Source organism: Rhinopithecus bieti, unplaced genomic scaffold (assembly GCF_001698545.2).
Source record: "Rhinopithecus bieti isolate Rb0 unplaced genomic scaffold, ASM169854v2 scaffold_44745, whole genome shotgun sequence".
NCBI classification, from domain to species: Eukaryota; Metazoa; Chordata; class Mammalia; order Primates; family Cercopithecidae; genus Rhinopithecus; species Rhinopithecus bieti.
Window position 1 is genome coordinate 1303111 of NW_016818280.1, and position 21693 is coordinate 1324803.

At 59.4% G+C, this 21693-nt stretch overlaps 3 protein-coding genes and 1 long non-coding RNA gene across 4 annotated transcripts in view; 3 read left to right on the forward strand and 1 right to left on the reverse strand.

Annotated features, from left to right (window-relative positions):
* The window catches only part of LOC108518383 (integral membrane protein DGCR2/IDD), an 89098-nt gene extending 86168 nt beyond the window's left edge, over window positions 1-2930 (forward strand). The window contains 5 exon segments of the mRNA XM_017856668.1: window positions 432-668; window positions 2585-2683; window positions 2686-2742; window positions 2745-2792; window positions 2795-2930. Coding sequence (XP_017712157.1) covers window positions 432-668; window positions 2585-2683; window positions 2686-2742; window positions 2745-2792; window positions 2795-2838 — 485 coding nt within the window. The 3' untranslated portion in view covers window positions 2839-2930.
* Window positions 2931-3160: 230 nt separating this feature from the next.
* LOC108518365 (integral membrane protein DGCR2/IDD-like) lies at window positions 3161-9351 on the forward strand. The gene is made up of 3 exons (XM_017856639.1): window positions 3161-3184; window positions 4612-4972; window positions 6552-9351. The coding sequence occupies exons 1-3, from the start codon at window positions 3161-3163 to the stop codon at window positions 6806-6808; spliced, it is 642 nt and encodes a 213-aa protein (XP_017712128.1). The 3' UTR covers window positions 6809-9351.
* A 4453-nt stretch (window positions 9352-13804) lies between these two features.
* Window positions 13805-15004, reverse strand: LOC108518384 (uncharacterized). The gene is made up of 2 exons (XR_001882356.1): window positions 14760-15004; window positions 13805-14246 (listed from the first exon to the last, which is right to left on the reverse strand). It is a non-coding gene; the product is annotated as an uncharacterized LOC108518384 (long non-coding RNA).
* Window positions 15005-16766: 1762 nt separating this feature from the next.
* The window catches only part of LOC108518366 (putative POM121-like protein 1), an 11037-nt gene continuing 6110 nt past the window's right edge, over window positions 16767-21693 (forward strand). The window contains 4 exon segments of the mRNA XM_017856640.1: window positions 16767-16802; window positions 16990-17089; window positions 17869-18054; window positions 18318-18426. Coding sequence (XP_017712129.1) covers window positions 16767-16802; window positions 16990-17089; window positions 17869-18054; window positions 18318-18426 — 431 coding nt within the window.

Consider the following 21693-nt stretch of genomic DNA (forward strand, 5'->3'; position numbering starts at 1 on the left):
GCAGGTGGAGGGCCCCCTGGTCAGATTTGAATGCCGCATGTTGTGGGGTCTGTGTCCTCACCTGTGGGCCAGGAAAGTTCTTGCCAAGACCCTCCTTACTCCTCCCAAACCACAGGGTGGGCAGAACTCGGAGGCCTCTGAGGGTCAGAGGCCTGGATCACCCCCCTGCTGGAGGGTTGTGGGCAGCCAGAGGCTGGGTCTGGCAGAAGTGTCAGCCCAGAGGGACAGATGGGTGTGGTGAGGGTGGGACGTGCCACGGAGCACACCGGGGGTCTCATGGGGATGCCGAATGTGGCTGAGGGGTAGGCAGCGGGGCCAGGTGTGTACACTCAGGTACGGCAGGCCCAGCCTGAGGGTGGGGGGCTCAGGAGCCAGGCAGCCTGCCCCCAGTGACTTGTCTCTGTTCCCGTTCCACACTTTTGATGGCCCAGTGCACCACTTCAACCTCGGCCGCAGGATCCCTGGCTTTGATTACGGCCCAGACGGGTTCGGCACAGGTCTCACGCCGCTGCATCTTTCTGATGACGGAGAGGGTGGGACTTTCCACTTCCACGACCCTCCACCTCCCTACACAGCATACAAGTACCCGGACATCGGCCAGCCCGACGACCCCCCGCCGCCCTATGAGGCCTCCATCCACCCGGACAGTGTGTTCTATGACCCTGCAGGTGCCTGACTCCCCAGGGAGAGGGAACACCTTGTCAAGTAACCTGGCACGTGGGGCCAGGCCCAGCACTCCTGCCCAGCTGCAGAGGCCTGGGGCCTCACTTCTTTCCGGCTTTGTCTTTGGTTTTTCCTGTAAGGCTTCTCCTGGGGCTGCCCGTGCAGAAGGGATCCTGATCTCCCTGCCTGGCCGCCCCTGGCGATCTGTGCAGAGAGCTCTGAGGAGGCCTGAGACCCCTCCCTCCTCCCTCCCTCCCTTCTGTGAGCACCTGTCACCTGGGCAGCCCTCAGGGCCCTCATCCCAGCTCTAGAGACCTGGGGAGCCGGGCACCGGCAGTTGTGAGCACAGGGCTGGCCCAGACCCAGGAGCCAGTCACTTGTCTGTAAAGACACATAAGTTGGAGACACCATGGTGACAGCCCCTCGTGTCATGTCAGGAGGCAGCTCTGTGAGGTGGGAGGAAAGCGTGGCTTCTGTGCCACTGGCCCATAGTTGGAATCTGCCACCCATCTGACGGTGGCACCATTCCTCAAGGCTGCGTAGCTAAGGAGAGGCAGGCCCCCGACCCCTGGCCTGTCCCTGTCTCTGGTGAGCAGTGCAGGTGTCCCATCCCATCTTCCTGTGCATTAGGCCCCCTAACACACACAAACCTGTAGTGTACTTGGCAGGCAGTGCCACCCCAAGGCAGCTGTCTCCTTGCACGCCCGCACCTCTCAGCAGAATGGGCATTGTGAGGCTGGTGCTGCTGTGCCAAAAGATCCGAGTCCTATTTGTTTGGTCAGCTGTCACAGCTCTTGCATGATCTGGGGGTGCAGAAAAGACTTGGATTTGACCCCTGCCCTCAGGACACAAGATTGTCACAGTCTTCCAGGGTAGGACCAGCTTCCTACAAGGGATGCCAGTGGGTGGCAGCAGATCCCAGATACCTCAGTGGGCCAGGCTGCAGAGCAGGGTGGGGGCTGTGAGGGGCTGACCAGGAGGGAGGATGCGTAAGCTGTTAGCTTTCAGACAGCACGGCCTGTGGTAATGACAAGCAGGCAGCCCAGGCACAGTGGCTCACACCTGTAATCCAGCACTCTGGGAGGCTGAGGCGGGAGGAGGGGTCTCACTATGTTGCCCAGGTTGGTTTGAGAGCAGCCTGTGAGACCTCCATCTCCACAAAAAATTCAAAACTAGCCATGCATAGTGGGCACACCTGTAGTGCCAGTTACTGGGCAGGCTGAGACTGGAGGATCACCTGAGCCCAGGAATTCTAAGCTGTCATGAGCCATGGCACGTCACTGCACACCAGCGTGCAGTCTTTTAAGATCCTGTCTCTTAAAAAAAAAAAANAATAAAGATCGGGCAAAACAAAGCGAGTGGACTCCTTACCACACAGCCTGCCTTGGATCAGAGCTTCCTGCAGACACCTGTGTGGTTTCCAGGCCGCTCCCTGCAGCCCTGTTGCCCACACGACGGTTGTCACATTCCAGCTGCAGTCCTGAATGTTGTTCCACCCACCTGGGACCAGTGCCTTCCTAATGACAAACACCCCCTGACTTCCAGCTGAGCCGTGTCTTCACCCGTACTGAGTCTGAGACAGTTTCCCTTTGGGCCCCTCTGTTCTAGTGACTGCTGGTCAGTGTGTCTCCCCGACCTGACACCGATGGTGGGACAGGCGTGTGTCTGCCATTTGAGATGTGTCCTGCACCTTGCATATACCAGGTTCCCAGCCACAGGGAGCAGTAGGTACAACAGGGGTCATGTGGGGCAGGCTCCTCCTTCAAAACTGAGGCCCAAGGGAGCCACCCAGGTGTTGCTCACCACCCAGCTTCACAGGGGCGTTCAGGCAGGAGGAGTGTCTCCTGGTTCTGCCCAGCTACCCTGCATCCTCTGTCCAGGCCTGTATCTGTCTCTGACACCCTTCTGTCTCTCCCTGCAGACGATGATGCTTTTGAGCCCGCGGAGGTCAGCCTGCCAGCCCCTGGGGATGGTGGGAGTGAAGGTGCATTACCCCGGCGCCTGGAGCAGCCTCTGCCCACTGTGGGGCCTCTCTGGCAGACCTGGAAGACTCTGCCAACAGCAGCAGCTCCCTGCTTGTGCCCCTGACCCTGCCCAGAGTGGGAGCATCCCAGCTGCAGAGGCACTGCCAGGGGCGGCCGCCACAGTCGCAGCTCCCTCAATACTGTGGTGTAGACGGCCCGGCCTGTACCCCAACGGTCTGGGAGCACCTGTCTGTTGTCGAAAACACCGGTCCCTGGGGAGACTTGAAAGGCCCCTGTCCCAGCCTGGACGCCGCGCACTGCCGCACATCACTGGTGGGCATGCGTGTGTACATAGAGACCACAGCCCGCCTCCTGCCAAAAGAAGTGATGGCCTGCACGGAGCTTCCTTGAGGGCTGCAGAAACATGCTTAGCTTTGGATCACTGTCTTCGCCTTTATAGATGGCAGAAGAGTGACAGAATTCGTTCAGACCACACATTTTAGAGGCAGGGAATGAAGAAGGTACTGTGGGCCATGGCCACACCCAACGCGTCTGTGGTGGGCCTGCTCGCTGCAGTGTGCTGTCCAGAGACCTGCTGACCCAGTCTGGGATGGGCACAGCGGGGCTGCCACGGTGCCCCTCGCTGGCCACCCTCAGGAGGGGCCTCTGGACTGTCGGTGTGGTGTAGGCAGTGGGTCTGCTTCAGGGAGGCAGCCTCTGAGATTGTCACAGTGGCTGCACTGAAGACGGCCCCACAAGCCCAGTTGTGAATATCAGGGTGGCCCTGCCCCTGGCTGGGAGCTCCCTTGGGGCTCTGGAAGCTGAACCCCTGAGAAGGAGAGCTTGGAAGGAGGTTGAGCTCTTCACTGTGTCTTTCCATCTGAGCTCTGCGGCAGGAGGCCTGACCCCACCCCATCAATCCCTCCCAGCATTGCTGTGCATGGCTCCCTCAGGAAGAAGCTCTGAAGCAGGGCTGTGCTCTGCTGGGCTCTGGAGACTGAGCTGCCTCCTGTCTCTCCACTCTGGAGCCCTGGGCTCTTGCCTCCTGTTGAATTGCCGCTGGGCCTGCCCCGACCCTGTTTGTGCCAGAAAGGGTTGCTTCATTGCAGGAGGGGTGGCTGAAACCACCATCCTGGGCTGCATCTTTCTCCTTAAAGTCCACTCCTTACATCACCGCCACTGCTGCAGCTCAGTGCCCAGCGGCCGCATGCACACCTCCGGGCCCCTCCTCAGCAGCGCAGGGGCTGGGGCCCTGCCTGGGACCCTTTTGCCTGAAGGACCCTGTTGCCTGCTCCTGGGCAGTGGTCTTGTTGCCTGACACAGGGCCTTGAACATTTCTGAGGTTTGGAGATTAAGCGGGTTCTGTGCGATTTTAGCACATCCATCTTTTCTACGTTGAATGTCTGGATCTTTCCTTTATATGTTTGTGTCTCTGTGTGTGTATGTGGCCAAGCGTTTGCAGGTGAGGGTGGCACATGGAACTTTGCAGGTCAGTGGGGCCCACTCTTCCAGGGTCATCGACATCCTGGGCTGTGCTGAGGCAGGGCTGTCTCAGTCTTTCCAGACCTGCAGGGGCAGCACTTGGGAGGCCTGGCTGAAGCATGCAGTTCTGTGGCGCTGCTCAGGGACAGACTCCATCCACAGTCCACTTCTTGACACATTCTCACACTGTGGCTGGAGACCCATTTTTTCCATCCTGTGTGGAATGAGAATCTTGAGTTACCCATGGACAGACTCGACCTTTGTGCCAGAGCTGTGAGTGAGTTTTGTCACTGAATTGCCTGTCCCTGACCTTGGCCTGCTGGAGCATGATGCTAGAGGCTGTGTGCGGGCAGGCTTGCGCTCCTCTTGGAGAAGGGCTGCTACTTCTTGAGAAGGAAGTTCTGGTCACAAGAGTCCCCGCTGGCTGCAGAAGACAAAGCAGGAAGCACNCCACGGAGCACACCGGGGTCTCATGGGGATGCCGAATGTGGCTGAGGGGTAGGCAGCGGGGCCAGGTGTGTACACTCAGGTACGGCAGGCCCAGCCTGAGGGTGGGGGGCTCAGGAGCCAGGCAGCCTGCCCCAGTGACTTGTCTCTGTTCCCGTTCCACACTTTTGATGGCCCAGTGCACCACTTCAACCTCGGCCGCAGGATCCCTGGCTTTGATTACGGCCCAGACGGGTTCGGCACAGGTCTCACGCCGCTGCATCTTTCTGATGACGGAGAGGGTGGGACTTTCCACTTCCACGACCCTCCACCTCCCTACACAGCATACAAGTACCCGGACATCGGCCAGCCCGACGACCCCCCGCCGCCCTATGAGGCCTCCATCCACCCGGACAGTGTGTTCTATGACCCTGCAGGTGCCTGACTCCCCAGGGAGAGGGAACACCTTGTCAAGTAACCTGGCACGTGGGGCCAGGCCCAGCACTCCTGCCCAGCTGCAGAGGCCTGGGGCCTCACTTCTTTCCGGCTTTGTCTTTGGTTTTCCTGTAAGGCTTCTCCTGGGGCTGCCCGTGCAGAAGGGATCCTGATCTCCCTGCCTGGCCGCCCCTGGCGATCTGTGCAGAGAGCTCTGAGGAGGCCTGAGACCCCTCCCTCCTCCCTCCCTCCCTTCTGTGAGCACCTGTCACCTGGGCAGCCCTCAGGGCCCTCATCCCAGCTCTAGAGACCTGGGGAGCCGGGCACCGGCAGTTGTGAGCACAGGGCTGGCCCAGACCCAGGAGCCAGTCACTTGTCTGTAAAGACACATAAGTTGGAGACACCATGGTGACAGCCCCTCGTGTCATGTCAGGAGGCAGCTCTGTGAGGTGGGAGGAAAGCGTGGCTTCTGTGCCACTGGCCCATAGTTGGAATCTGCCACCCATCTGACGGTGGCACCATTCCTCAAGGCTGCGTAGCTAAGGAGAGGCAGGCCCCGACCCCTGGCCTGTCCCTGTCTCTGGTGAGCAGTGCAGGTGTCCCATCCCATCTTCCTGTGCATTAGGCCCCTAACACACACAAACCTGTAGTGTACTTGGCAGGCAGTGCCACCCCAAGGCAGCTGTCTCCTTGCACGCCCGCACCTCTCAGCAGAATGGGCATTGTGAGGCTGGTGCTGCTGTGCCAAAAGATCCGAGTCCTATTTGTTTGGTCAGCTGTCACAGCTCTTGCATGATCTGGGGTGCAGAAAAGACTTGGATTTGACCCCTGCCCTCAGGACACAAGATTGTCACAGTCTTCCAGGGTAGGACCAGCTTCCTACAAGGGATGCCAGTGGGTGGCAGCAGATCCCAGATACCTCAGTGGGCCAGGCTGCAGAGCAGGGTGGGGCTGTGAGGGGCTGACCAGGAGGGAGGATGCGTAAGCTGTTAGCTTTCAGACAGCACGGCCTGTGGTAATGACAAGCAGGCAGCCCAGGCACAGTGGCTCACACCTGTAATCCAGCACTCTGGGAGGCTGAGGCGGGAGGAGGGGTCTCACTATGTTGCCCAGGTTGGTTTGAGAGCAGCCTGTGAGACCTCCATCTCCACAAAAAATTCAAAACTAGCCATGCATAGTGGGCACACCTGTAGTGCCAGTTACTGGGCAGGCTGAGACTGGAGGATCACCTGAGCCCAGGAATTCTAAGCTGTCATGAGCCATGGCACGTCACTGCACACCAGCGTGCAGTCTTTTAAGATCCTGTCTCTTAAAAAAAAAAAAAAAAAAAAAAAAAAANGTGTCCTGCACCTTGCATATACCAGGTTCCCAGCCACAGGGAGCAGTAGGTACAACAGGGGTCATGTGGGGCAGGCTCCTCCTTCAAAACTGAGGCCCAAGGGAGCCACCCAGGTGTTGCTCACCACCCAGCTTCACAGGGGCGTTCAGGCAGGAGGAGTGTCTCCTGGTTCTGCCCAGCTACCCTGCATCCTCTGTCCAGGCCTGTATCTGTCTCTGACACCCTTCTGTCTCTCCCTGCAGACGATGATGCTTTTGAGCCCGCGGAGGTCAGCCTGCCAGCCCCTGGGGATGGTGGGAGTGAAGGTGCATTACCCCGGCGCCTGGAGCAGCCTCTGCCCACTGTGGGGGCCTCTCTGGCAGACCTGGAAGACTCTGCCAACAGCAGCAGCTCCCTGCTTGTGCCCCCTGACCCTGCCCAGAGTGGGAGCATCCCAGCTGCAGAGGCACTGCCAGGGGGCGGCCGCCACAGTCGCAGCTCCCTCAATACTGTGGTGTAGACGGCCCGGCCTGTACCCCAACGGTCTGGGAGCACCTGTCTGTTGTCGAAAACACCGGTCCCTGGGGAGACTTGAAAGGCCCCTGTCCCAGCCTGGACGCCGCGCACTGCCGCACATCACTGGTGGGCATGCGTGTGTACATAGAGACCACAGCCCGCCTCCTGCCAAAAGAAGTGATGGCCTGCACGGAGCTTCCTTGAGGGCTGCAGAAACATGCTTAGCTTTGGATCACTGTCTTCGCCTTTATAGATGGCAGAAGAGTGACAGAATTCGTTCAGACCACACATTTTAGAGGCAGGGAATGAAGAAGGTACTGTGGGCCATGGCCACACCCAACGCGTCTGTGGTGGGCCTGCTCGCTGCAGTGTGCTGTCCAGAGACCTGCTGACCCAGTCTGGGATGGGCACAGCGGGGGCTGCCACGGTGCCCCTCGCTGGCCACCCTCAGGAGGGGCCTCTGGACTGTCGGTGTGGTGTAGGCAGTGGGTCTGCTTCAGGGAGGCAGCCTCTGAGATTGTCACAGTGGCTGCACTGAAGACGGCCCCACAAGCCCAGTTGTGAATATCAGGGTGGCCCTGCCCCTGGCTGGGAGCTCCCTTGGGGCTCTGGAAGCTGAACCCCTGAGAAGGAGAGCTTGGAAGGAGGTTGAGCTCTTCACTGTGTCTTTCCATCTGAGCTCTGCGGCAGGAGGCCTGACCCCACCCCATCAATCCCTCCCAGCATTGCTGTGCATGGCTCCCTCAGGAAGAAGCTCTGAAGCAGGGCTGTGCTCTGCTGGGCTCTGGAGACTGAGCTGCCTCCTGTCTCTCCACTCTGGAGCCCTGGGCTCTTGCCTCCTGTTGAATTGCCGCTGGGCCTGCCCCCGACCCTGTTTGTGCCAGAAAGGGTTGCTTCATTGCAGGAGGGGTGGCTGAAACCACCATCCTGGGCTGCATCTTTCTCCTTAAAGTCCACTCCTTACATCACCGCCACTGCTGCAGCTCAGTGCCCAGCGGCCGCATGCACACCTCCGGGCCCCTCCTCAGCAGCGCAGGGGCTGGGGGCCCTGCCTGGGACCCTTTTGCCTGAAGGACCCTGTTGCCTGCTCCTGGGCAGTGGTCTTGTTGCCTGACACAGGGCCTTGAACATTTCTGAGGTTTGGAGATTAAGCGGGTTCTGTGCGATTTTTAGCACATCCATCTTTTCTACGTTGAATGTCTGGATCTTTCCTTTATATGTTTGTGTCTCTGTGTGTGTATGTGGCCAAGCGTTTGCAGGTGAGGGTGGCACATGGAACTTTGCAGGTCAGTGGGGGCCCACTCTTCCAGGGTCATCGACATCCTGGGCTGTGCTGAGGCAGGGCTGTCTCAGTCTTTCCAGACCTGCAGGGGCAGCACTTGGGAGGCCTGGCTGAAGCATGCAGTTCTGTGGCGCTGCTCAGGGACAGACTCCATCCACAGTCCACTTCTTGACACATTCTCACACTGTGGCTGGAGACCCATTTTTTCCATCCTGTGTGGAATGAGAATCTTGAGTTACCCATGGACAGACTCGACCTTTGTGCCAGAGCTGTGAGTGAGTTTTGTCACTGAATTGCCTGTCCCTGACCTTGGCCTGCTGGAGCATGATGCTAGAGGCTGTGTGCGGGCAGGCTTGCGCTCCTCTTGGAGAAGGGCTGCTACTTCTTGAGAAGGAAGTTCTGGTCACAAGAGTCCCCCGCTGGCTGCAGAAGACAAAGCAGGAAGCACGTCATGTATCCCACATGCACTGGGGCGTGGCAGCCAGGTTCCAGAGCAGCAGGCATGTGCGTTATGGGTGCCAGGTGGCCAGTGAGGGCCTGAGGACCACGCAGCAGAGTCCCCCATGGGCCTGAGCCTGAGAGCTTAGAGGGTTCCTGCCTGGCCTCAGAACTGGGTGTGCAGGACGGTGGCTGGCATGAGATGTGTGGGACTGGGATGCTTCCTTTGGGGACCAGAGGAACATTAGGGCCAGTCAGACGCATAGGGGGCAGCGAGGCAATGGGGTAAAGTGGACCATGCAGGCTGCAGAGGGTAGGCCTTGGGCTGGCTAGGGGTTACTGGGTGACCCCTTCCCCATGCGCCTTCACAAGCACTCAGGCCACTGGCACATGACGCCAGTCATAAGGTCCACATGGCAGAGCTGCCTGGAACACCACTGCCTCTGTGGCTCCAGGAGGCCCTTGGGGGCGTGAGGAGAGCTGGACTCGCTCATCTGTCCTTGCACCGCCATCCAGAATGCCCCCTTTGCAAGGCCTGCTGCAGCTCCCAGTCTGACCAGCAAGTCCCGGGGCCACCCTTGCCGAACCTTGTGCTCCAGGGGTCCTCCTCCCCTAGGACCACCTTGCCACAGTTTCTCGGAGACCAGGTGCCCTTTGACCTGCCATGTGGAGGTGGGATTTGATACTGTACATTGTCTTGGTGCCTGTTTTTTTTATGTTTTCCTTTCATTAAGGGTTTTTAGTTTTTGGTTGGGTTGACACTAACTTTTCTTAAGATGCTGTGAGAACCATTTCATCCAAATGCCAAATAAACTTGTGTTCTGGAAGAAGCATGGTCAGTCCTTGGTGTGACCCCCACGGCTGCCACAGGCTAAGGTGGAAGAGACTGGGTACCCACCTTTCAGCAGAATGCTCCTAGGGTTTGCAGCCCTTGCAGGCGTCCAGCAAACCCCCCGAGGACCAGGCAGAGCTGAGCCTGGAGCCCCCAGGTAGGGTGTGCAGGGAGAGCAGCAGCCCTGAGCTGCCTACAGCTATCCTGCAGCACCCAGCCTCACTCGGGGCATTGGCTGCTGCCTTGGCAGGTGTTGCTGACTTGCACAGGATCCACATAGAGGCTGCTTGACACCATCTGGGAGCCAGCATGGGACAGGGTGTCTGGGCAGGGCTTGGAACCTGGCCGTCAGCCCCATCTGCTCTAAGCTCCCCTCATCATCCAGGTGGCTGGAAATAGCCCCTCCCTCCAGTCCAAGCCACCTAGTATTACAAAGTAGCCTAGGTCCTCTGCAGCCTCTTCACACATGTTCAGCGGTGCCATCTCTGGGTCTCAGAGGGTAGGGGGCCCAGGAAGTGTGATTGCATGCCCTGCTGTGGGGGCATTCTAGGTGTGTATACTTGGGGGAAGTCTGGTGGCCGGACACGAGAGGGATCAGGGTTAGGAAAGGAGCTGGTAAGTCCCTTGGCAGGGATGGGAGCCTCAAGGATGCGGCCCCCGTTTTTTTTTTTTTTTTTTTTTTTTTTTTTTTTTTTTTTTTTTTTGAGACAAAGTCTCGCTCTGTCACCCAGGCTGGAGTGCAGTGGCCGGATCTCAGCTCACTGCAAGCTCCGCCTCCCGGGTTTATGCCATTCTCCTGCCTCAGCCTCCCGAGTAGCTGGGACTACAGGCGCCCACCACCTCGCCCGGCTAGTGTTTTGTATTTTTTTAGTAGAGACGGGGTTTCACCGTGTTAGCCAGGATGGTCTCGATCTCCTGACCTCGTGATTTGCCCGTCTCGGCCTCCCAAAGTGCTGGGATTACAGGCTTGAGTCACCACGCCCGGCCGGCCCCTCATTTTTTATCCCATCTTCTGGGGCAGGAGTGGAGTGCTGGTGTTGAGTCCTGGGCACACAGGTCGCTGTCAGCACTCTGGACAGAGCCCCGAGCCCTGCCTCTGGGTAAGGACCATCTTCCCATCCCCAGTGTGGGTAGGGCCCTGCCCTCTGGCAATTGGAAAGAGGCGTGGGGTGCAAAGAAGTCCCCTCCTCTGACCTCCTGCAGGGCTCCGTCTTGGCCTGGATCCAAGGGGGGGCGTGGACCCGGGGAAGGAGGCAGGCTGTGGTCTTGGGATGGGGTGGCAGTTCCAGGCCCATAGTGGGGCAAGAGATCCTACACCTTCCTCCTATCCTTGCCCCGAAAGTCATGGGTGCTGGGGTCCAAGGTGCCCTCACTATTTGACCTTTCTTGCTGGTGGCTTTGACGTGTCATTCTGGTCCCCAGTCTCTGTTTCCTGGACTGTAAGTGGGGATAATAATAGGTCACCCCTCCTCTGCAGGATTAACCTCAGCGATTGTTGCTGGCACTCAGTGCAGCCCTGGGACCAGAGCGTACCTGGGTGAGTTTGGAGAGCTTGCTGTCTTCTTGGTGGCTCTGCCTGGGGACTGCCTCCTCCCACCCTCTCCTCAATAGCCATGCCCCTAGCCCACCTAGCTAATGAATACATACGTAGCAGCCAGGCCAGCAGCCTGGCCACTTTCTAGTCTTTCCTAGCTGCGGCTGCCACTGAGCCACACGCGCCCCTGGCATCGTGCTCGCCTTCCTTGTGGTGCAGCTGGTATGGCACAGACTCTGAGAGTGGGCACTAGGACTCTGCCTGTCTGGTCTCCAATCTATCCTCTCTTGCCATGCTCCACCACCCCTTAGGTCTTGCCACTGGGGGTGGGGAGGGACTGGGGGCAGAAAATACTGGGGTAGGGGTGACAGGAGAGAGGGTTCTTCACTGGCCTCCCCTGGCCTAAGCCCCTGGCCTACTTCATTCTTGGACTCCAGCTGATGGCGTGGGGCTTAGAGAGGGCCCAGATGACTGGCCTCTCAGCTCAGACTGCTGCCCACTGTCTCCATAGGCGCCTGCTGATACGACTCCCAGGACCCCACATGTGGTGAGGACAGAGTGTCATGTGAGGCTGTGTGAGATCAGTCTGTGTCCTGGGACCACCAGAGCATGTGCCTGTGGTGCAAGAGTGGCCAAGAGACAGTCTGCACCCTGTACTCTGTGGTCTTTGCAGGTTTCTGTCTGTAGTCCTCTGCCCCAGTGACTGGGCATCAGTGCAAGTTTGTGACTGTCCCCCTGTGTGTGAGTCTGGGCCTGCTGTGACCGTCGGTCCTGAGTCAGTCAAGGCTGGTGTGCCACTGTGGCCAGCCCAAGCGTGTGCAGGTGATAGAGGTCCCAGTGTGGGTGTGCAGCTGTGTGCCGGAGACCCTTCCGCCTTCATCTCACCATGGGGCAGTCAACCTGGAGACTAGATGGCTAGGTCAGATGCAGGGTGCAAGAGAAGGGGGGCGCTGTGACCTGTTCAGGTGTGGGGGAAGCAGGGAGCTGGGTTTCCTGAGGCTGGGCTATCCTCTGGGTGTATGGGGGCCACCCTCTGCTGCACCCCAGGCTGCCTCCCTGACTCCCCACCCCAAAGACCCCAGTCCTTGTTCTCACAGGCCCCACCCACTGGAAGAAGCTGGCCCCAGCCTGTGGGGGCCCAGGCCAGTCCCCCATCGACACTGAGCTTCACAGGGTCCAGCGGAACTCTACCGTAGAGACCTTCATCTTCCAAGGCTATGACTCAGCACCTCGAGGACCTTGGACCCTGGAGCAACACAGGTCAGCACCCTGCGGTCAGGATCCCTCCTAGGCAGGGGCAGGAGCTCCACACAGAGCATGAGAGCTCCTGCGTGTACACAGGGACCAGGACTCCCTACACATGGGAGCTGAGACACCCTACAGGGCCAAAAACCCTCCACAGGGGCTAGTTCCACAGGGAAGGAGCATCCTCACATAGCAGTCCAGATGCGCCCTCTGTGTAGGCGCCAGGCCCCACCCTACAAACCACAGCCAGCCGTGGCCCCTGAGGACCAGCAGTCAGGGTCTCTGGCAGGGCCAGGATCCCTGACCACACACAGCTGGACTCAGCTCCACCCCAGGAGGGCTGCCCTCTGCCCTCTTCCTTGCCATGCTGGGTGTAGGTGGGGAGGGTTTCCCCTGCCGTCTGGAGCTCTGCTCTGCTGACCAGCAGGAGCCCTGGACACCATGGGTCCCATTCAGTGGAGGCAATGGGGCCCCACTGGAAAACAGCCTGGCCTGAGGAAGGGCCTCTGCTCATACCCTGTGTCCTAATGGCACAAGGTGGGCAGGTGGTGAAGTAGAAAGGGTGTCATGTGCCTCCTCCCCGTCATTGCTACTCTGAGTGGACGCTGATCCTCAGAACCACCTGGAGACTCGGGGGAGCTGGGCTGCTGTTGCCTGCCTACCGCACACTGCAGCTGCACTTCAACTGAGCGGGGGCTGGAGCTGAGCAGACTGGGAGCACGACCAGGACAGGCAGAGCCAGGCTATGGAGGTAGACTCGGGCATGAGGTGGGGTGGCCGGAGTGCTCCCACGGAGGTGAGAGAGAGCAAGGTGGGGGCAGCTGGGTGTCTCGCCCCATACCGCTCACGTATAACTTCCGCCCACAGCAGCCTCTTTTTTTTTTTTTTTTTTTTTTTTTTTTTTTTTTTTTTTTTGAGACGGAGTCTCGCTCTGTGGCCCGGGCTGGAGTGCAGTGGCCGGATCTCAGCTCACTGCAAGCTCCGCCTCCCGGGTTCACGCCATTCTCCTGCCTCAGCCTCCCGAGTAGCTGGGACTACAGGCGCCCGCCACCTCGCCCGGCTAGTTTTTTGTATTTTTTAGTAGAGACGGGGTTTCACCATGTTAGCCAGGATGGTCTCAATCTCCTGACCTCGTGATCCGCCCGCCTCGGCCTCCCAAAGTGCTGGGATTACAGGCTTGAGCCACCGCGCCCGGCCAACACAGCAGCCTCTTAAGGGGCACGCGGTATTGGCCTCCTCCAGAGCCTCGGTCCCAGCAACAGCCCCCTGCTCTTCCCCCACCCTAGCAGGTGTGCACTGGGCTCTGATGGGCTCAGCTTGTGGTTCTGTCAACCGTGGGTGACCCTCCATGTGAAATAAACAATGAAGAAAACAATGCACAGAATGAACTTAGCCTAATGTGGTGTAGTTGGGGCGGGGGTGTGTGTGACCTGGCGCAGTCCCCCACCGCAAGAGGAGCATTTCCTGCCCTAATCCCACTGAGGCCTCAGTGTGCCTGTCTGTTCCGTGGGAACCCTCTGAGTGACCCTCTCCTACCTCACCAGAACCCGGGACTCTCCAGGTTCCTCTCAGAGGGGGAAGGGCCCCCACCCTTATCCTACACATTGTGTCTGACTCCCCTGGTCAGATGGAAGGAGAAAATCTAGCAGTCAGAAATTCCACTGTTAGGCCAAGATTACATTATTTTATTTAAAAAATAAGCTGGGTGACTAACCCAGGGACACTGTGCTCTGCTAAATGATGACTCCAGCTACATTTCCCGAGGCCAAGAGATGAGAAGCTGCTGGCTCCAGGCTCCGCTGCAGGCTGCCCTGGCCGAGTGGGTGCTGGGCACCACAGAGGGCTGCCTGGTGTTGCCAAGCCATGCCCCGGTGCCTCCCTAAGAGTTCTGCTGTGGAGTCTGCATGGAGGGTGACTCTGGAGAGATGTTCGTGTCCAGGTGGCTGCCTGTGGTCTGGCTAAGGGGTGAGTATTCTTGGTGTCACCGCCCAAAGTAAAGCTGGGTCCCCGGGACACGGACTGGATGAGGCTCTGTGTCCAGGTGATGCTGTCCAGTGAGAGAGGTCGCAGTCAGAGTGAGGCTGATCGGAGGCCGCTGTCCAGTTGGTGCCCTGTGGAATGTGATTACATACTGGTTGACACCGTCCTGAGGGACATCACCAGCTGTGTGTCTCAGCCGTCCTGTGTCCCTGGGTTCTGTGCCCTTGTGTGTGGGTGACACTATTCCAGTGCGTGGAGACCCTGCCTCCTCCTGAGACCTTGGAAGAACAGAACCTGCAGTCACCCCCAAGGAAGGGGAGTCTCAGCTGTTCCCTGGAGGCTGACCCAGCCCTCACCCAGACCCAAGGCCCAAAGGCCCAGCTCTAAGGTCCAAAGGGACTCCACCCCGTTCTCCAACGGGACTCAGTCTCTGGCAAGGACGCAGGCTGCCATCCGCACTCCCCAGACGCACATGGCCCACCCTCCGCCCGTCCCGCGCCCACCCCCTCCCTCCAGTACCAGAGCCCTAGCTGGCGGCACCCGGGCACCCTTCTGGCTCAGAGCCACGCTCCACGAGGGGGACCGATCTGTTCACTTGCCCCGTCCTGGGGGTACCAGAGTAGCCAGCGCGACGCCTTCCGCACCTCGCCTAGGCCGCCCTTGTGCGGCCGTCCTCAGTCCCCGCCACCTTGCGGGGCCCCAGGAGGCACCGGCATCTTCTTGTGGTTTTTCCGGGCCGGGGTTCGGTGCGCTCCGCCGTCTGCTGGGCCGTCCGGTGCGTCGTCTGCGGTCCTGGAGGCGGCGACCAGGGCGCTCACGGCGCCGAGCGTCCGCAGCAGGGTCGGGTCACGGGGCGCGGCGCGGAGGACCGCGCGGGGCTCGCGGCGGGCAGGCGTGGGACGACAGCGGCGGCGGCGGCCAGCAGCGCGCGCAGGAGTCCAAGCTCCGCTCGAAAGCTCCCGCGCGCGTGCCTCAATCCCGGGCCAGCTCCGCGCGGCACTGTCGCCAAGCCCTCTGCAGCCGCCGCTCCGGCTCACCTCCGACCCCCGCCGGCGTAGGTGGCCCGCCGCGCGGCTCCCCGCCACCAAGCACACAAAATGAGTCGCGGCTGTGCGCGCCGGTTCCTCTCGCCCACGACCCGCCCGCCCCGCACTCGCACGCTCACCAGCTTCAGCAGCGCAGGGCACCTCGGACGCTGGAGCTGCCTGGGCCCGGAGCTGGCCGCGCAGGCGAGCCAGCCGGCCCGGGGCTCGGGCGTCTTCCTGGCCGGGCCCATTGGATTGTAGCCCCGGGTCCCGCCGGCGGCCTGCGCGGCGCCGCAGCACCTCGCTGGCTCCGTAGGCACTATGCGCCTGGGCCCCAGGCTCCGCCATCCGCACTGCTGCCTCCACCGCCGCCAGCGCCCGGGATGGCCGGAAGCCCCAGGCTGCAGCCTGGCGACCGCTGGGGCCCAGGCGACGCACCGTGGAGGGGACCCTCGGGATGGCTGTGGGAACGACCAAAGCCCTGGGGGATCCGGCCTGGGGCGCGGTGAACCCCGGCAGGGCAGGGTCCTGGGCAGCCGGGTTCCCAGGGGACCCTGCCGGAACGACGGCGTTGTGGGCAGGTTCTCACCAAGGGCATGGCCCAGTTTCTGGGCAGAGGTGACATGGAGCATCGCCAGCCAAAGCCCAAGCACCACCCGCTACACACAAATCAGGAACTGAGCTCACATTTTCCACTGGAAGCTCTGGAGACAGTTCTCCATCATAGTCAAGGGAAGACCAGGAGTGGTCATGGACCCCACAGCCCTTTTCAGTGGCTCAGGGCGACCTCCTTCCATGTAGTCCAGGCCATTATCTCTTCACCCTGTCCCCCAGTCCACACAGCTGGAAGAATCCATCCAGGTGGCATCTCCAGTCCCAAGCTGCTGACCCTTCCATGCGAGCTCTTCAGGGTCTCCCTTACTCTCCAAGGCGGCCCGCCTAGGGCCTCTGGAAATCCCTGGCCATCTCAAGCTGGGTTTTTGTTTTGTTTTGTTTTGTTTTGTTTTGTTTTTATAAACAAGATTTTGCTGTGTTGCCCAGGCTGGGGTGCAGTGGTGCAATCAATCAATCATAGCTCACTGCAGCCTCCACCTCCTGGGCTCAAGTGATGCTCCCACCTCAGTCTCCTGAGTAGATGGGACTACAAGTGTGCACCAGCACGTCCGGCTAATTTAAAATTATAATTATAATAATAATAATTATTATTATTATTGTAGAGATAGGGTCTTACTGTGTTTCCCAGGTTGGTCTTGAACTTCTGGCCTCAAGTGATCCTCCTGTCTTGGCCTCCCAAAGTGCTGGGATTACAGGCGTGAGCCACCATGTCCAAGCCTGTCTGTGCCTTTAACCTCCTCTAATCCAACAGTCTTCTTCATCCTTCTGGGTCTTTGCATAGTTCCTCTCCTCTGCCCACCCCCCTCCCCACCATTTTCCTGGTGGCTCTCTCTTTTCCTACTAGGGCAGGGAAAAGTTCCTTGACCACCCCACCCCACACCGGGGACCTCGAGCCCCTCCTCCACAGCACCCTTCACAGTTCTATTTAAATGACTCTTTTCCTTCCTCCCACAGTGGGGTCTCTGAGCCCAGGGCTGGGTCATCTCTCCTGGGCTGAGTGTGGCACTAAGCATGCTGAGTGCTAGCCTGCACAGAGGCCAGACCTGGGTGGGTCCCGGGACACAGCTGTCAGTGGCTGTCTTGCCATGGAGTAAGTGGATGAATTAGTGGGGCTGGGATCCTCTCCCTTTTTACAGTAGGAGGCTGGGGGAGAGGAGCTGGCCAGCCGGTTCGCCTCTGCAGCCTGGCATCTAAGGCTCTCATGGCATCCCTGCTGACCTGCCTTCCCCTGCAGCCTTTCCACCCTCTGCGGAACCCTCGCCACTGCACCCATTCCTTCTCACCCCAGTGCCTTTGCATAAGCAGTGCTGCCTGTGGCCACCACAGGGCCCTAGGTATGGGCAGAGGGTAGTATCCCCCACACAGCATGTTGTTCTCCCTGTACCCCCAGGGGCTAGTTAGTGCTCTGGGTGCCCTGGACCCTGGGGCCTCTCTCAGCAAATTGTGGAGGCTGGCCTGGCACGAATCCAGGCTGATCTGGGAAGGGACATAGCAAGACAGTCCCTGGAGAATGTGTCCCCGAGTCCACCAGAGTCTGGCCCCTGCAGGTCAGTGCACGTGTGTGTGTGTGGGTGGGGGGATTGAGGGAATCGCTAATGCTGTCCTCAAGCAGCTGCTGAGAAGCTGGGTCCCTCTAGCCATGTTCATTCACGCAGTCACTCGCTGCAGCCCGTCTCTCTGGAAGGTACAGGAGGAGGTGAGAATTGGGTATTCCGTCAACCCCTCAGACTCCCCCATTCCTGCTGAGTCACCTGTGTCCTGGGACCTCCAGCAGCTGGCTCTACTGATCCCTAGAGCCTCATTAGCCATTCTCTCCCTCCCCCGCGTCATTAAAACACTGCCAGCAAAAGAGCCCTGGGTTCTTTCCCCAGCCCTGCTGGAGACCCAGGGGCTCTGCCCTCTCTGAGCCAAGTCTTCACCTGTGAAATGAAGAGATCTCTGAGGTCCCCAGAAGGGATGACAGGGAGGCCTGGATGGTGGAGAAGGTGCAGGAGAGAGTCCAGATTTGCAGAAAGAGCTGTTAGTTTTGTGATCTCTGCCTGGAGGTTTATGGATGGGCTGAAAGAGAAGCTGAGCCTTTGCAATGAGTCCAGATCAGGCCTTGTTCCTGCAGGGGCTCCAGATGTGGGGGCAGGGGCTCCAGATGTGGAGGGCGGGGCTCCAGATGTGGGGCTGGAACTTGTGACAGGGGGTCCCAAAGTCATGGGCATAGAGAAGATAGGTTGGCAGGAGCAAGGGCAGAATGGGAGCGGGGTCCTGGGGACCCTGTTGGGCCCTGAGGAGGACTGCAGAGGTGTCGGTGAGGGGTGGACATGCAGGCATGTCAGCAAGACCCTGAGCCCCTGAGCTCAAGTGCAGTGGTGGCTGTGAAGCAGGTTGTGGGGACCCTGACTTGAGCTTCATTGGTAGCAGGGCTGGGGTGGAAACCGGGGACTGGCGGAGAGGAGATGGGGTGGGGGCTGGCCAAAGCAGTGTGTCCCTCAGGGAGCATGGCAGAGCGGCAGAGCCGGACACGCACACAGGTCTGCTCTCCAGTTCCTCTGGGAAGTTCCTCAAATTCAGCCAGCCACAGCTGCCCCTGGCACAGAGGAGCTGACTGCGGCTCCAGCGCCGGGCCTGCTCCTTCCAATCCTGTTCCCTTCAGTGTGCCCTGGGCCAGGGGCCAGGAACGGTGGGGATGAAGAGGCTGCTTGTGCCTGTGGGAACCCACGAGGTTGTCCCTGGGCCCAGGCTGTAGCTCTGTGCATTCAGGCATGCAAGCTGGGTGGGTGACTAGCCACCTTGCCCCTTAGTAATGCATTCACATGGTGGGGGGGGCGGTGCTCAGAGGAAACCCCAGGGCTCCTCTGCTTAGCTGGGCCAGGGGTCTTGATGGGGCAGTCTCTCCGTGTGACTTAATTGTCATCACTTTTGTGCTCTATGGCTATTAAGTAAAACTTGGCAGCCACCTTGGCTGGAGGTTTTATGTCCCAGAGCCCGAGGGCAGCTGGGAGCCAGGGGAGTGCTCAGACGGCAGGGCCAGGCAAGCTCTATGTGTGGGAGGGGGCTGTGGAGGCCTCTGAGGGCTGCAACAGGGACCCGGCAGGGCCGGGGTGGAGGCAGAGGGTGTGACTGTGGCTTCACCGTCATCAGAGTGCAGGTAGAGATGCAGGCAGAGTCCTTGAAGCTGGCTCAGGGGTCTGTGTGGGGAGGGGGCACACCCAGCAGGGGCCTGAGGGTAAGCTAGGGAGGCAGCAGGGTCTTGGAGCTATCTCCCAAAGGTAGTGGGGAGCCCCAGGAAGGGCAGGGAACAGGAGCAGCCAGCAGGTACAGCTGATCTGCCCTGAGGTCCTGGACACACTTGTCGGGACAGGAAGGCTCATCTTGGAGCTGGTCCTGGAGGGGCCAGGTGGGTCACGGCCCCTGGCCCTCTGCTCAGACCACAGAGCACAGGACACTTGTCCATCCTTTGCTGCGACTGTGCTGCTTGCTCTGGGAACAGCTGCTGCTGGGCCTTTGGAGGAGGAGGGAGGTTGGCCTGGCTGGGGCCCAGCCCCTGCATCCGGGCTCTTAGAAGGGAAAGTGATGGTCCTTTTAGGCCCCAGGAGTGCAGGCTGTGTAGTGGGGCCTCGGTACACGTAAGCTGGCAGGTCTGGCTTGGGCTTTGCTCAGGACACTGGGTACTGGGTTCTGGGTTCAGAGGCCTCATGAAAACACCTAGCCTCAGTTTCCTCATCTGTCAGGACCAGCGGCTGGCTGGGAGGAGTGTGTGACCATGGTAGCGGCCGGCTTAGTCTATTCTAGGAGAACTTGCCTCCCAGACCCCTGAGCTGACCTCTTCTTTGAGAGCTCAGAGAGGAGAATGACTTGCTCCAGGTCTTACTGCAGGGTCTGGGGCTTCCTGTGGGGACTCAGGCACACCTTGTCCCTGAATACCTGTGCCTTGCCCACTGGACCCTGGAACTGTGCCCCGGCCTCCTGTGGCACTGGGAACTGTCCCAGGGCAGGTGGCTCTGCAGGAGGCCAACTCATTACCCAGCCATGGCCTTGCCTGATATGGGTAATGAGCTTATGAACTGGTAATGACCTTGTTTGTCTGTTCCTGGCATCAGCAGCCTCAGCTCTTCTTGCAAAGAATGTCTGGCCTGGGGTGGGTCTGACCAGTCTGTGCCGCAGGCCCCAGCATCCCAGTGTGCCCTGCATGGGGTGTTGGGCCTGCCGGTATCTACCTGTATGTGCCCTGAGGGCCCAGACTCAGCCCCCAGTGGGAGAACTTGGGGCTCCTGACAGACCCCTCCCAATTGCACAACCTGGGCAGGAAAGCCCTGACCCACTCTGGGCCTCACTCTCACCACAGCTGATGACAAGATTCTCTGCTTGGTCAAACTTTATTTAGGCTCCTGAGCCTTCTCCTAGGCACATCTGAGCACTTCCTTATAAACTCCAGTTTTAGCAAGAATCCTGCAAAGTCAGTTTAGCCAGAAGCCCTCATCCTTGACATCTGATCGGATTCCCCCTCTGTCCCGCAGGTGTGGTCTGACCATCCTGGCCGGCCTTCAGCAAGAATCCTGTTAGGTGAGTTTAGCCAGAATCCCTGGTGGCTGACGTTTCCTCCTAGTCACTGTCCATGCACCGCCCCCACCCTGCTCCTGGACTGTCAGATCCCACTTGCCCTTGTGGTCTTTGAGGCTGAGCCAGACGAGCAGAATCTCATCTCCATGGTCCCTTATACCTAGTGAGATGGTCCTGAATAGTCTTCCCTACAGAGCTTTAGCAAGTGTCTTCTTTTTTTTTTTTTTTCTTGAGATGGAGTCTCGCTTTGTCGCCCAGGCTAGAGTGCAGTGGCACCATCTTGGCTCACTGCAGTCTCCAACTCCCTGGTTCAAGCAATCCTCCTGCCTCAGCCTCCCAAGTAGCTGGGATTATAGGCACCCACCGCCATGCCCAGCTAGTGTCATTTTTCATTGAATTTTTTTTTTTTTAACAATGGGGACAAAAGAGGGTCCGCAAGCAGGGCTGCTGCTGGGCACCATGGGAGGGCTGCCTGGTGGGACAGGCCCCCACATGCAGGGGCCCTTGGGGCCTCCCCTTCCCCTGCCAGCTGGGCTGGGGTCTCTGTGTCAGGATTGTCCTCACCACCACTTGGGGATGGACCTCCACTGTTATCCTAGGGAAGGGGCCAGGGAGGGGAGTCTACATGCTGAGCAGGCCTGCCCGAGGCCTCTGCTATCCCAATGCAGCCCCCAGTATTTAGACCTGCCCCCAGTGACCTGCTCCCTCTTGCCCATCATTCCAGGAACTTCCTGCTCCATGCCTGTGCACATCCTGTCCTGAGGCCAGCTTCCCCTGCTCAGCCTCAGGTTGCAGCCACCCACCCTCCCAGGAGGGCCTTCCCTGCTCCTGTGGCTTCCTGCTGGCACTCACTGCACTGGGTAGTTCCTCCTGGTGTGTGGGGCCCTAGTCTCTGTCTCCTGTTGGATTTGACTTCTACCAGAGCAGGGACCTCCCTGAGTCTTCACGGCCCAGAAAAGTGCCCAGCATGCTACCGCACATCATAAATACCTGTTCACTATCACTGAGTGAAGACATCTTATTAAAGATGACATTAAAGAACAGGGCATAGGGCTTGGCATTCAGTAGGCACACAGTACATAATGGCTTTGTTATTCCAGTCTGGGGTTGTGTTCGTGCCTCACTTTCCCACCTGGCCTGACAGGAGGGGCTCAGGGGCTGGGCTGGCTGTGTCTCTGGGCCCCTTGCCTGGAAATGCCTGAGGAGGGGCAGGGTTCTCATCCCAGCTCCATCCCAGGGGTTCCCAACCCTCTGACCTTGAGGAGCTGTGGGAGGCGAAGGCTGCAGCCACCCTGCAGCACTGCAAACACAGGCTGGGGCAGGATGATGGGGACAGAGGGTATGCACATGGGGCAGGGGAGGGAGAGGGTGTGCTCATGAGGTGGGG

Bases quoted from the DNA above. Each gene is read 5' to 3' on its own strand.
- LOC108518365 (XM_017856639.1), top strand. From the start codon at position 3,161: ATGGCCACACCCAACGCGTCTGTG. The intron at 3,185-4,611 runs GTGGGCCTGCTC...GCTGAGGGGTAG, and splicing joins CCACACCCAACGCGTCTGTG to GCAGCGGGGCCAGGTGTGTA. The intron at 4,973-6,551 runs GTGCCTGACTCC...CTCTCCCTGCAG, and splicing joins TGTGTTCTATGACCCTGCAG to ACGATGATGCTTTTGAGCCC.